This window comes from Neolamprologus multifasciatus, chromosome 6, assembly GCF_963576455.1.
Source record: "Neolamprologus multifasciatus chromosome 6, fNeoMul1.2, whole genome shotgun sequence".
Lineage (NCBI taxonomy): Eukaryota > Metazoa > Chordata > Actinopteri > Cichliformes > Cichlidae > Neolamprologus > Neolamprologus multifasciatus.
This window is the reverse complement of record NC_140444.1, coordinates 9,338,309-9,352,974: the sequence shown is the minus strand read 5'-3', so window position 1 is coordinate 9,352,974 and position 14,666 is coordinate 9,338,309. Positions and strand designations below refer to the sequence as shown.

At 37.6% G+C, this 14,666-nt stretch overlaps 1 protein-coding gene across 1 annotated transcript in view; it reads left to right on the top strand.

Annotated features, from left to right (window-relative positions):
* Positions 1 to 14,570, top strand: part of wbp1lb (WW domain binding protein 1-like b) — a 20,206-nt gene extending 5,636 nt beyond the window's left edge. The window contains exons 2-4 of the mRNA XM_085161435.1: positions 5,173 to 5,275; positions 8,649 to 8,810; positions 10,976 to 14,570. Of these exons, the coding sequence (XP_085017561.1) occupies positions 5,173 to 5,275; positions 8,649 to 8,810; positions 10,976 to 11,796 (1,086 nt within the window). The 3' untranslated portion in view covers positions 11,797 to 14,570. The remainder of the gene's footprint in view (positions 1 to 5,172; positions 5,276 to 8,648; positions 8,811 to 10,975) is intronic.
* The last annotated feature ends 96 nt before the right edge of the window (positions 14,571 to 14,666 follow it).

The window sequence follows — 14,666 nt, the reverse complement described above, 5'->3', positions numbered from 1 at the left end:
AAGCAGTTACTGTGATGTTCCTCCACCTCCAAAGAAATGTCAGAAGGAGTCCGAACCACAAAGAAGCGCGTATTCTCTGAAAAGTGGTTGCAGGAGGTGAGCTGGCTTCAAACAAATGATGAACGCACAGAGATGTGGTGCAGAATGTGCCGTGAAAATTTAATAAATGACAAATTAATAAAAAGGCATGAACATTTTTTTTTGTATCGAAAAAATATCGAACCGTGACACCAAAGTATCGAACCGAACCGAACCGTGAATTTTGTGTATCGTTGCACCCCTAATATATATATATATATATGTATGTATATATATATATATATATGTATGTATGTATATATATATATATATATATATATATATATATATATGTATATATATATATATATATATATATATATGTATATATATATATATATATATATATATATGTATATATATATATATATATATATGTGTATATGTGTATATATATATATGTGTATATATATATATGTGTATATATATATATATATGTGTATATATATGTATGTGTATATATATGTATGTGTATATATATGTATGTGTATGTATATGTATATGTATATGTATGTATATGTATATATATATATATATATATATATATATGTTGCAAAATACTGCAACTGTCACTGTAAAATTTAGCTTATTGGTATGTTTTGTTTTGTTTTTCAGGACAATGTCAGTTATTAATACATCCTTTCAGAAAGTAAACATGAATGTATTTGTCCCAATTGAGTATTCAGCTTTATATGAAACTTGCTCTGTTTGACAGACTAGTTTTCAAAGCAGTTAAGCCCTGTGGGGATTAAGGCCACCAGCCAAAAACATGTTCGTCAGATATGAAATTGTTCTGTAGAGTACAAGTGGTGCTGGAGCTCTAACTTCTTCAGATATTTGTTTTTGTGCATCCTGGAAGTAGGTGAAATTGTTTTGGAAACATATACTCTGTTTCAGAAGTCTGTTTTTGACAGCAGGCTTGACTGGTTTGAAAGTGCCAGCTAATGTTGGTGCTCTGTTGGACTTGTATGTTGTTAATTATTTAAAAAATTTCTGAAGGAACAATGGTCTGATGTAATTTTTTTTTTCCATTACCTTGTGAGTGATTTGAGCTGCTGTCAGGTAGGAGTCAACTGGATTTGCTTCACACAGTGAGAAGTCTCACCAAGTGAAAGCTACAGTTCACTTGTGTACTTAAAAGAAAAGCTGATGAAGGAAATATTTGTTTTCATTTTCATTGAAAATTAACAGTGTTACAAAGAGTCTTCACCCAACTAACAACTCAACAACCAATCACAGAAAGGCTGGCTAGAGCCTAGCAAAGTTTTATTAATCAGGAGCAATGTGACAACATAATGTGAAGTTTGAATTTAATGGGCATTCCTGTGTGACCAGAATCGTTAACTCGTTGCTTGTGTCCAGTAACACTTCCAGGAAGGGTTTTTTTGTACTCTGTACTGGCAAGAAAAAAGAAGAAAGGGAAAATTACTACCCTACTGGCTTTAATACTTAATTTAGGTTAAATTCTTCACAAGTTTTGACATGTGTAGTGTAATAGATTATGAGTAAGTTCATCACTTTGGGAGTAAAGTAATTACAGATGACTACTATTATCAATGTAATGTCACATGCTTTATATCTTTATGTTATCAGTGCACGTGTGTGCAGGTAATTTGCTGACAACAGAAGTATAAACTTAATAGATGCAATAGATGCAGCACAAGACCCCAACTATATGTGCCATGTGCTTTCACACCTCCAAAACTTAATATAGTGATTTCAGGTATATTGTATGTGTTTCATGTTATTATAATAAGTGATTATGTTGATTACCATTTGGCAGCGGTTCATAATAAGAGTTATTCTCTTCATTATACAATGTAAGTTTGAAAAAAGGTCCATTCACACATCAAAATTTAAAAAAAAAAAAAAGGGGGGAAAAAGACTTCCCAGGGTAGTGAAAGACAAAGCTAAAACTTTAAGCTTGACCTGCATGAGCTGTCACTCTGATGTTTTAATGCGTGGTAGGGTGGTATTCATCACTGCTAAAAGTCTGTGATTCTTTGTTTCTTTACTTAACCGTTTAAAGGAGTAGGAGAAACAAAAGGCTAAAAAGGCACATGGTTTGGCTTTTCACTGCTATTTTGACTTAAAGCCTTTTCAAACTGGCCCTAAATCTTGCAGTCCCTCTCAATCACAGGGTAAAGTAAGGGCAGCCTTTGAGACTAGGATCCTTGTCCCCGTCCATCTCTTGCTTTCTTCACACACATAAGCACCCTGAAATGTTTGTTTTGCCTTCCCTTTTTTCAGTAAAATAATTTCCTAACAGTGGAAACACGGTCATCAGGTTTAAAAAAAACAAAAAACACCAGCCTCAAAAGCTTTAAAGGTCTTCCCTAGCCATGGGACTATTCAAAAAGAATTAGCATCAGTAATACCTCTGCACTGTATAAAATGAGAAGTTTCTGACATGGTAATGTTGCAAAGTGTAACTTACGCTATATTGGAAGACATCAGATGTAAAGCCAATCATAGATAATCCAGTTTGTAATTTTAGAATTAACAACCTCTTAAACAGCCAAAACTGTTGTATAAATGTTTTCTCTTGAGGCAAAGCTTTAGCTGCTGTGAACATACTGTTTGTTAACTTGGAGATAAAATTCAGCAACTCTGGTTTACTAAACTTTCCTCCTAAGCTGCCGCACCTTTCTCGGGTGCATTCATAGCATTTACAGTTGCTGCAGGAGTTTTCTGTTATGCATAACCTTCACGACTATGAAAGGGTGCCTTTCTTTGTTGTAGGACAGATTAATAAAAGGGCAGCGAGGTCCTTGCATGCATCGTCTGACTTGCCAAGTCCTACAGGCCTGAGCTAAGTGGATCAACTCTGATTGTGCAGTCAAGACTTAAGAAAGAACTGCTGCCTTGTATCTCCAGTAACAGTGTCTGATTGTCACCAGCAGATGTTTGAACTGGTCGTTTCAGCAAGTTCTCATTAATAAGCTTAATTTATTTTCTGATGCAACAGTAATCTCAGAGACAGTAACCAAATCTGCCTTTAATCTGCAAGTGTGGCATAAGAGAGGTGGATTGTCTCATTGTCTCTGTTGATTGCTTGGATTAGAGACAGGGGAATCCCACTAGTCCAGATTCTTTGCTCGCTCACGGTCTCTTAGGGTGACTAAAAAGTAAGAACTGGGAGTGCTCTCAGATGTTTTTTTAGGTCTAGTTTGTGGTAATCACCTGATCTTTTTTCGGTAAAACAGATTAGTTCATGCATGTTCATGTTAAAGACTTAACTATAGTACTTTTTCCTGTTAAACTGTTTTGTAAAATCTTGAAGCCCCCTCCCCATTCATTACCCCATTCTTTGCATGCAGCACTGATGACTGAACACTCAGTGCTGAAGACCCAAACAAACTAGATGGTTATCTCTACTGAATTGCAATAAAAAGCCCAACCCCAAAGGAGCACAGCATATGGTTGAGATTGGCTTGTGAGTCAGTGAAAACAGCTGATGTTATCAAAAAACAAACTTAAGGAACAGAACATCCATTAATTATTACACAGAATTAAAGCTGTGGAACTGAATTTTAAAAAATGTCATGTTGATGAAGCCGAAACGGCTGACAGTCCATCAGATTTGAAATCGGGGCTATAATTTTATGTCAGCAGTTTGTTTTGTGCTGATCTGGTGTTTCTTGTGTGACAAATCATTCTTGTGTGTCTGGAGTTTCTTTGATTTTTCTTTCGTTCTCTCCCTCGCTCATACTTAACACACTTCTCACCGCTCTGCACAGCTTATTTTCATGCAGTGGCTCAGCTAGCAGCTCGCTCTCCGCTGCTGCTTGGAAATTTCCGTAAAGCAATCCTTGTCCACTGTTTGGGCCTGGATTGGAGTGGGCCGAGGGAGTGTGGGAGGGGTGTGTGTGTGTGTATGGTCTACAAAGACGGAGAGGAAGGCTGTGTGAGAGGGTGAGAGTATGCTTGAGAGCTGTTTGACTTTAATGACCCATGTGGTAGAGGAAACCTGTCTAGGATTTGTGGACTCATGATCATCATGCCTCTCAGTCGGGGACCTGCACTGGTAATCTACAGAGAGATAGAAAATCCAGATCTAGAACTTTGGTTAGCTAATCATTAAGCTAATCTAGAATAACTGATCTACTTGGAAAAGTTTGTAAAGCTGTCTCAAGGTTTTTGATTACAATGCTCTCTCCTTTTTTTGTGTAGCGATCTGTCTTCTCTGTTTATTTCACAATGGAAGTTTTTACAGGTTTGGTGGCAATCAGCTCACTAACATGTTTTGTAAAGTTAACTGTTGATCACACTGCTAGTTTGCTATATTGACTGTTAAAACAAGCAACCACGTGCTTGGAGTGGAGACAAGTGCCCTATTTATTTTGACATTTTCCTCATTCTCATTTGGCCTTAGCTAAAGTTTGAATTTAAATTTCTTTTCTTTTTCACTGTTCTGGGAAGCATACTGGGTGGTTTTTGTGCTGGCTGTGATTCATACATTTCCACTTGATATGCGTCTTAAACATTAGTGAAATTCTAGTAGTTTCCAAGCATAAGTGATTATGACATGTTTAGTTCAGAACAAGTATAAATGTATGGCTTCTACATTATCTGCAGTGTTATTATTAATATTCAAAATGACAGATCAGGGTTAGCTGTGTGTTTTTTGTTTTTTTGTTCTTGTTTTTGTTGTTGTTTTGTTTGTATTTTGTTTGTTTGTTTTAAATCTTCTGAATTCTTTCTCATATTAAAGTATCAGGATTCTGTGTCACCACTTCACTCTAAGAAGATAATATTGGCTGATATCAGATTTAAAGTAGATGTACATGTCAATGTTCTGTTGGCAAGTGGAAATAAGTAATTGACTTTTATATTTCTTTTTTTCTTTGTGTCACAAATGTGGGGATAATTAACCTATGTCAACCAAATGTTCAGAAAGATTAACAAAACCCCAGAACAAAGAACATAATAAACAAAGAACATAATACTCCTGTCGGTGGCAGTGATGTTGTTCAAACCAGTTTCATTTTGTAGACTTTTTCGTTGTGTTATAGGCTCAGATAATTTTTATTTTGTCTTTGTTATTGGACGTAGCTGCTAACAAGTGACTGCATTTCTTTACTTGTTTTGCAGAGCCTGCTGCACTGTGAAGGTGTTAACAACCAGAGCTACATCTGTGAGTCTGGACATTGCTGTGGGGAATCTCAGTGCTGCAGTTACTACTATGAGCTTTGGTGTAAGTCTAATTTTCTTCTTGTGTGTTTCATCTTAATTCTTAAACCTTTCACTCTGTGGCAGGCACTAATAGATAAGGTATGACAAAGCAATCATTGTAATATTAAGCTGATGCATTGTAATAAGGACTGAAAGAGTAATGGGATAAATACACAAGACTGGGACACATAAATTGTGATGCTTAAAATTGTAGTTTAAGCAACCTTACAAAACAAGGTTAGATGTCTCGAAGTGGAGTGTCATCCTCAGAATTAAATTTACATTTTGTTCTTAAACTAAGACTGAACTGCCAGCAACAGTGAGCAAACTCTCATGGTCAGATGGAGCAGATCATGTTCACCAGGTTAAAGTATTTATAAGGGAAAAATTTGGGATGCTGGAAAAAGTGCTTGATAGATATAAAGGGCAAGAGGACAGACAAGGATGAAAGGGTGCAACACTGGCATAATGAGTGAGTCCAGTTATTAAAATCTATAGGGCTTGCCTTGTTTCATGTTGTAACCTGTGCAATTTGATATTAGCAGTTTAACTTGTTTATTATTACTATGTCTAAATGCATATTCAGCATTCATCATCTCAATTCTATTATATTTTAGGCACATCTGTGTAGTTTTAGTCTTAGCTCTCTGTAGTCAGAGGTCACAGATTTGCAGGAACTCTCTGAGTGCAATGTAATCAACATTGTGATATCATGGCAGGGACTGCTGTTAAGATAAGTAGCAGATTCAAGGATATCACCATTAAAAACATAGTGAAGCTTGTGCTTTATTGAGAATTTCCTGTACAGTGTTACACTGGGGAATACTAATGTTTAAATTAAATTGTTGTTGTTTTCTTCACATAAAGATCCTTAATAGGTACTCAAACCTTTTTTTAACCATGGCATGCACTCAGCTGGGTAATAAAATGGCTTATCAGCTCTCATTGATCTACAAATTATGTAATGGTGAAACTGTTCTTGTTGCTTATCAGCTGGCACTGTTGAAATAACCTAATACTCTAGTGTTTTAGTCAGGTACTTTGCCATTGATTCTGCATATCTGTTGAATGTATTGGGTGTTTTAAAGAAGTTGGAGAAACAGCTCAAAGGAGAAGATTTTTCCATAGGTGTTCATCTGGGTCCCAAACCATATAAGCAAAATCATCTTCTAAACCATTGCAGAGCTACTGCATCAATGTTTTTTCCCTTAATTTGTCACATGTCTGTATATGCCCTGCTGGAAATGGTGACTACTAATGCAGAGTTGCATTATCTGCCTCAGTGCATTTATGTTTGGTAAATTTGAAGTCTTGCCTAGCCACAGTTGCAAAAAGGTTGCCTCAAGGGCAAAAGTGAGGTATAGCAATTGGTGTGGGCTCCCTGTAAAAATAGAGGGAATTATATTACAGCATTAATTATTCACTGAGGACATGATGGGGAGTAAAATGCAGCTTGCCAAAAAATATTGACGTAATGAACTAAGATTCTTCAGTGCCCTGAATAAAAGAAAATGTCTCACGTTGCATCCAAGACTGTATTAGCAAATTACTGAAGTTCTTGCCCTCAGTATTGGTTTATGTAAAAGGCCAGCAGCGATTGAATGGTGGATTGTATCGTTTACATTCCTATTTTCCACAGACATAGATTGTCTTGTCCTTGAAGTGAAGTTTCCTAAATTTTTCTGTGATTATGTAGTGGTAGTCTTCTTATTTCAAACACATCCTAAAAAGTGTTTGACAGTTTTTGTTTGCTGTTACTGTTTAGACGAAGCTCAAAACAGATTTTTTGCAAAAGTCCTTTACAGAAAATGAGAACATGATGTACGGGAAGAAAAAAGCACAGTTGATTAATCACAGTTTTCTGGGAAATCTGGGTTTCATGTGTTTTTTTTTTTTTTTTACCGATTTTATGTGGTACACGGCGCTCAGCAATCTGTCAAAAAATGTTTGAGTGCGACTTTGGTAAGCTACGGAGCTGCACCGCTTGATGGATTGTCAGAGCATTACGGCTAACGAGGAGTCTCGCGTAGTGATATGTACTGTGCTTCAACATAATATTACCGTATTGTGTGTGTGTGTGTGTATAAGGACCATAAATGGCACCTGTTAAGAGACATGGTTACGAAGCGGATTTCAAACTCCAGGCTGTCAGTCACTCAGTAGAAGTTGGGAACAGAGCAGCTGTGAAATCTGTCTGTTATTATGCTCAGCGTCTTTTAGTTTACATTTTGACTGCACAATTGTGAGCTCTTTGTTATGCACAAAAACAACAAAGTTTTCTTTTATTTATGGAGCATTATTATTTAATGAATGCTGATAATTTATTTTTGAGTAGTTTTTTTTTCACGTACATCTATGCTGTATCTTAATAAAAGTGCCTGTATGACATCTGGGACGCAGCTTTGACTAAGAACTCTCTTTTTGTTCTTACTTTATGGCTTTAAAAAAATATCAAGATATATATCTTATATCGCCATCCAGCTAAAAAAATATCGAGATATGAATTTTGGGTCATATTGCCCAGCCCTAGCACTACACCCTTTTGTTGCAATGGTTTTATGGCATGTTTTGCAAATTACTGCCTTTTTTCGACGTCCTCTTTGTGAAGTCCAAACCACTGCCAGATTATTGATCCAGTGCTGTTTCCCTTTGGAACTAGTTAATCTGACTCCTCTTCAATTACAGTCTAATTCCTTTACTTGTCTGAAACGCCTGCTGTCGTCATGTTTATGAGTTACATGCAGAAAGCTTAATATTGCCATGGCAATTTATACTCAGTGGCTATGATAGAGCCATTTTAACCATCGTACATGTAAAAACTCTTCATACATGAAGTATATGCGATATATCACCCACACCTAATCCAAGTCAGCTTTCTTTTAGAATTTTTTATGTTGATGTCCTGCAAACCTCAACATTTTGAAATGGATCCAGTTATTAGCACTCATTATACTATGAGGTCAAAACAGAATATTTCAGGCTAAGTAGCCTGAAAAACGTCTATATAGTATGCCTTCCATACTATGTAGAAATTTGGGTGCTGACGTCATATAGCTCTGGTGCCAAATTGAAAAAGAATGAAAATCTGTCAGTACTCTGTTGTACTGATAAGAAGGAACTCTGATGTTTAAATGGATTTTCATGGTGTAAAGCTTATAATGCAATGCATACATAGTTGTTTATAGTATATAAGCGTGTAGATGTTTCACTGTGTTGAACTGTTTGATCTGCAATGTTATGTTTGTGTTAGCAGCAGGCACTTGTTACATCACCACATGGATAATGGAGAGCGCATTTTTGCCCACTTTGAACTATGTTGTTTTGCTTAATATTAAAAAAGTCACATTGTTTTCACATGTATTAACTAAACTAAATTGCTCTTCCTCTGATTTTAGGGTTTTGGTTGGTGTGGGCAATCATCTTCATTTTAAGCTGCTGCTGTGTATGTCATCATCGCCGCACCAAACACAGACTACAGCAGCAACAACGGCAGCACGAGATCAACCTCATTGCTTACCGTGAAGCACACAACTACCCCTCTGTGCCCTTTTACTTCAGTAAGCTCTGCCACTCGAACATACACCCACAATATATAAATCTTTTTTTAAAAAAACAACAGCAAGAGAAACAAAACAACAAAATCTGATGTTGATATTTTTACTATTTATTAAGCGTTTTGTTTTTTTGGTTTTTTTTTTATCGTAACTGAGCAATTATGTATTTAAGGTTTCATCATTTCATTGGTTTGCATGAACAGTTTCACGTGAACTAGAGTTGGTTATAGTGGTGAACATAACAAATGAACTCTGCAGTGTTTCTGAGCTCTCTTTAAGGAGATGATAACGTGTCTCTGTTGTATTTAAAGCAAAAAAGCCTAAAATAAAGTAATTACTGTTACTTTATTAATCCTAAACTGCTCACAAGAGTTTAAAACAGGCTCAGTTTCCTATTATTCGGTAAACAATCCAAAGTTTTGAGAAATTGGTGAACATGGAATTAAGTCAACTGGTATCAGCTCTAGAATTACAGTAAGAAATGCATTTGAGATTTTTTTTCCTTAATAGTGATGGTTATGAAATGGAACATGAGTACACATACACATCAATACAGTACAGTTAGTACAGTATTTATCATTTGTACAAAAACTAGAGCTGCAACAATTAATTAAGTGATTCGATAAAAATTTCTCGACACAAATTCTTTGCTTAAGTGTTTCGTTTAACACAGATCTGTAGCATGCCACTGTCGCAGTGGAAACGCGAGTCACATTTGCGACTAAAACAAACCTGCAATGCAAACATATTTGGGAGCAATGAAAAGTTTGACAACATTAAGCCCACACACAATGATAACACAACGGCAGCAGAGATGATGACACTGGCACAGTTTAGCGTGGAGTCGGTACGGTACAGAGCAAATAGGTGGAGCCGTTATTAAGACAGTGAGCTCAGGTTACGCTATGATATCTCGTGGCGCATCCACTTCAGTGACAAGATCGTTCCAAGCATGTATAAGCAGGAGAAGTTTAAAGTTATGGCTGAACTGTCCCAGGCATCTTCTGTTGCTCTAACTACAAATGGGTGGACCTCCAGGGCAACGGAAAGCCACGTGACTGTGACCGCTCGTTATATCACAGTGGAGTGGTAGATACAAAGCCCTGTACTGCCCTATAGATTACATTAGATTAGATGGAACTTTATTTATCCCTCAGGTGGGTTCCTCCAGGAAATTCAGTTTCTAGTAGCACAGCACCGACAGAAGTTGCAGAATGTGAGCAGAAATATACCATATAGACAGAGAATACAAAAGGGATAAATAGGAATAAGAATACAAGGGAGCGGCACATTTCAAGTATTGTGAGTCTATTACACCGTTGGATATTAACAAAAACTATTGCACACCCCTCCTTTGTCGCTGTTTCCCCTCCCTCTCCCCTCCAGCGAGGAGTTAAACAGTTTTATGGCGTGTGGGACAAAGGACTTTTTAAGTCTGCTGCTTCTTGACTTTGGGAGAAGCAACCTCTCACTGAACAGACTCCTTTGGTTGTTTATGGCTGTGTGCAGAGGATGTAGAGGCTGCCCAGCATGGTCCATAATGTCCATATTGCACCTTAATTTGTTTTTATATGAGTGCGTGGAATGAGTCTTCAGCTGAATTTTTTTTAATAGGCAAAAAATACTTAAGTAAATGGCGAGTCGAATTTTGTCTTTTTTTTTTCTATTTTTGCTGATCCGAAAATTGATCCGATCCGTGACTTAAAACCGTGATCCGATCTGTGGGTGTGTTTTTTAACTTTTGAGTATTTATTATTGCTCATTAATAAGAAAAACAAATTCTGTCACAGATGCAGTTTACAGGGAACTCCATCTATGGTTCCACATGTTGTGGTGTTGCCAGAACCTTCCCTGTTTGCATGCTTCAGTTTACAGGAAATGACCAACATTGTTGTCTTGGTACCTTGCCACTGTTGTAACGTGAAATTACAATGGCCCTCAGCACACACTTGACCCACAAATAAGCTTTTGTTGTCACATTTTTACCCTATTGCTTTGTTTTGGAACTGTTTGAATTCTGGTCTGGGGAGTTCAGTGAGGTCAAAGTGTCTTTTTTTTCTTTTGGCAGGTCAGAAACCTGTGTGTATAATCAGTGGTGTGCATGGCATGTGTTTATTCATGTGCTTTTTATAGCCTTTTAAAAGCATTTTTCTTTTTTTTTCCTATAGGGTTTCTGCCAAACTACCTCCTACCTGAATATGAAGAGGTGGTCAACCGGCCGCCGACTCCTCCCCCTCCCTACAGTGCCTTACAGACTGGCCCATCCTCAGTGGCTTCTAGTCCATTGGCTCCTGAGCAGCAGCAAGGACAATGTACAGCCATTCAGCCTTCCCCAGTTCCCCCAGTCTCTGATAGCCTGTGTTGTAGGCCCACCATAGAGGAACCACAACCTCCCACCTTAGACTTGAGGCCAAAGCCTGACACCAAGTCCGTGCAAACGGCACAAAATTCAGGCGTGATACTGCTTTCAGAAGGGCTTAGCAGAGAGGGACTCGCCAACCAGGAAAAACTAAGCGAAAGTGGGGATGACTCCTGCAAGAACCCCCTGCTGAAGGATCTCAGCCTGTCAGATGGTAGTGTTGAGGACAAAGAGCGACTCCCCAGTGGAAGGAGGCGGCGAATTACAGGTGATTCTGGGATTGAGGTGTGTGTGTGTGGCACACGTGGAAGCAGTGGTTGTAGTGGAGCTGGAAGTACAGGCCAGGAAAGCAAGGAGTTAAGGGAGCTAGAGAGCCTTCTGGGGCATGAGGAAGAGGAGGAAGCAGGCGAATTCTGTGACAGCTGCAGCCATCAGGCCTCCTTCTGTGTGGAGGAGGAGCAGGCTCTTGGGGAAGTTGATAGGCGGCCTGGATGTGGGCCAACAGGAAGTCCCCAGCCTGCTCACCAGATAAGTAGTGGCTCCCTAAACCCTCCTTTGTGCCTCCTCCTCCACACCATCAATGAGCAGGAAGGACCAGCACACAGCACCAGCACTGAGCCACAGGGCTGAAGCAAAGTTAACACACCTTTGTCACGAGGGAAGGAGAGCACTACACTGTTTTTGTACTTCAGGAAGTGTTTGCTTTCTAAGTCTTTTTTATGAATGTGTGCATCTTAGATAAAACAAGTGAGAAGTGAGGGAGCAGCAAGTAGGATCTCTGCTAAAAATTGTCTGAGATCCAGAGGTTGAAAAAGCATGCTCCTGTGTGGAACAGTGGCCTTAACCTGTGTATTTTGGGTTATATTTGGTCTGTAAGGCCCTTTAATATCCTGTGGCAATTGGGACTTCAGACTACGCACACAGTCCTTCATTTGCCCTTCTCATACAACAAAAGCTACTGACACATATGATGGCTGAAGTTGTGCTGTCAGAACAGGACGTTCACTGCCTAAGATGAATGTAGCTCTCGTTGCCAGGTGCTTGCAACAATTCTGCAAAGCTATTTGTTCTCTGCAGGTAGTGAACTATGTAATAAAACAACACACAGCCGGAACTTTTTTGGACAGGTATGATGTGGATTTACCCAAAGTATGTGTTTATGTAAGCTGATATTGTACAGGGATGTCAGAACAAGACCTTGTGGGATGTCCTGTTAGACTCATGTTTCTAAAGTGCTTTTTCAGCAGTTCAAAACCATGCTGCCTTTTGTCTGTTTTTGTTGCTATGTAAGTCTCACTAGTGATAGGGAAGTGTTAGTGCATTAACAAATCTTCATGAGAACGGTTCCTCTTTTGCACAAATGGTATTTATCTTGCAGATGCTACGGTTGTTTAAATCTAGTCTTAAATTAGCAGTAGATAATTACCTTCTTACCGTTTTGTTGTAATGTGTGAGAAATGGACCTCTGAATTGTTAGTAGGGAATGCAGCAGATTTGTTTTGTATACAATCATTTTTAAAATTGATTTGTTGAATGTTTGTAGTATGTGCCTACCCCCTTAAAAATGCAGAAATTTGATGGACAATGCTAGGCTTCCATTATGTTGAGAGACCCAGAAAAAGCAGGTACCAAAAACGTGAACTGAATGTTAAGCTTCATAGAGATTACACGTGAGACAGGCAACATCACACCTCACATTTTAAAGTCACTTTATTGAATTATCACCTTCACCAGCTTTACAGTGAAAAAACATAACTTTTAACACTATTTGTATTGAATTTTCATATCGCCGCAGTTTTGCCATTATTCAGCTTTGCTATTCATACATGAAACATTTAACGTCTCATTGAAGGCACATTAAGGCTAATTTTAGTCAACTGGAAAAGTGACTTCTTTTTTCTTTTTTTTTTAAACCAGGGTTTATATTTCCATTCATCTGCATTTGTACTGTTCAATCAAGAAAGGAAATGTTACTTTTAATGTATATATGTTTTCTTCATTTAGACATTCATCCCGTATAAATTTGTATTAAAATGAGGATTTAATAAAGGCTATGGTTATGAAGCAAACAGTTTGCACACAAATTACTTTTAACATAAGTATTTAACCCAACAGAGCAGTTTGAACCTGCCTTTCTCTGTTTGCATGTTCTTTCTGAGCTTGTGTGGTTTTCGTCATGGTGCTTCAATTTCCATCTTTGGTAAATTTACATTTCTATCCCTAAGTTTGAGTTTGAATGGAGACGTGTCCAGGATGTACATAATGTCTGATATGGCAGGCTCCAGTAACCTTGTAACCGTAGTTGGATAAGCAGTCAAAAAAATATATACATGTATATATTAGTGGGAAGATTAGAGATTAGTTTCTTATTAGAAATGAGCATAAGGTAATGAAATAAGTCATTGGCTGTATGAGTATTTTAAAAATAAGCGGTTGCACAACAGGATCTTTATGAGACTATTATGGTACAGCATGGTACAATATGTATAATGCTGCTCTGCTGTTACAAAACAAAGACAATGTGGTAGAGGAAAAAAATATAGTTGTCAGTTCCCGTTATTTTAGGAGTTTGAATGCTGACAATGTAGCCTCCTGAGCTTCTAGTGGTATGCCATAGATGATAAACACAAATAAAAGATGCCTTGTGAAACCTTCACAAAGAAATCTGTCTAATCTCTTTAAGTAGCCACAACTGATGAGACTACACCATTATGCCATGCAATTAATCTACTTGGAGTACCTGAAAAAATGCACAAATTGCAATTCTGCAAAGCACAAACGTTTCAGCCGTTAGTTTTACGGCTCTAGGAGAAAATTGTTTCCCAGAACTTCCAGCACAAAAGGAAACTTTCTGCATAAACAGTTAAGCTGATTGACTTTTGCCCATCAAAGCCTAAACAAACTCGAAAGTGCTTTATCCGTTAATGCTTTCCGCAAGCTAGAAGATGTAATTGTGGTACATGTAGTCGAAAGATGAGCTATTTTTCATATTGTCTGATTCTTTGAAGAAATAACGGAACTGTATAAAATCTCAAAACCACTTTATATTACAAATCATGTACAACATTCTGTAACGTGTTCATGAACCAAATAGTTGCTTTAATCATTTTTATGAAATCATTAGCTTTATCATTATGAACAGATGCTTTTTTTTTTTCTTGTGGGTATTATTGTTTTTTTGTTGAGAAAGACTTAAGTTCTTCTGAGACTTAAACTGAAGTTGTGTGAAGGGTACGTTTGACTAACAGTACAGTAGGTAATTTGTTAACAAGATCAGGGGCATCTCGCCAAAGACATTTTTCTTTCTTCATAAGTGTGTGTGGTTTTGCACTTCTTGACATAAGCCATTTATTATGACAACTAAGATGGATGTATGTTCAATAAAAATGCTTAATTGTAGTCGATCACTGTGTCCGTGACTTAATTTCAGAGTGGTTCTACTGAGTGATGTTATTGTAGAAGTCAAGGTTCCTAACGAATGGCGCTAATCAGCCACTGAC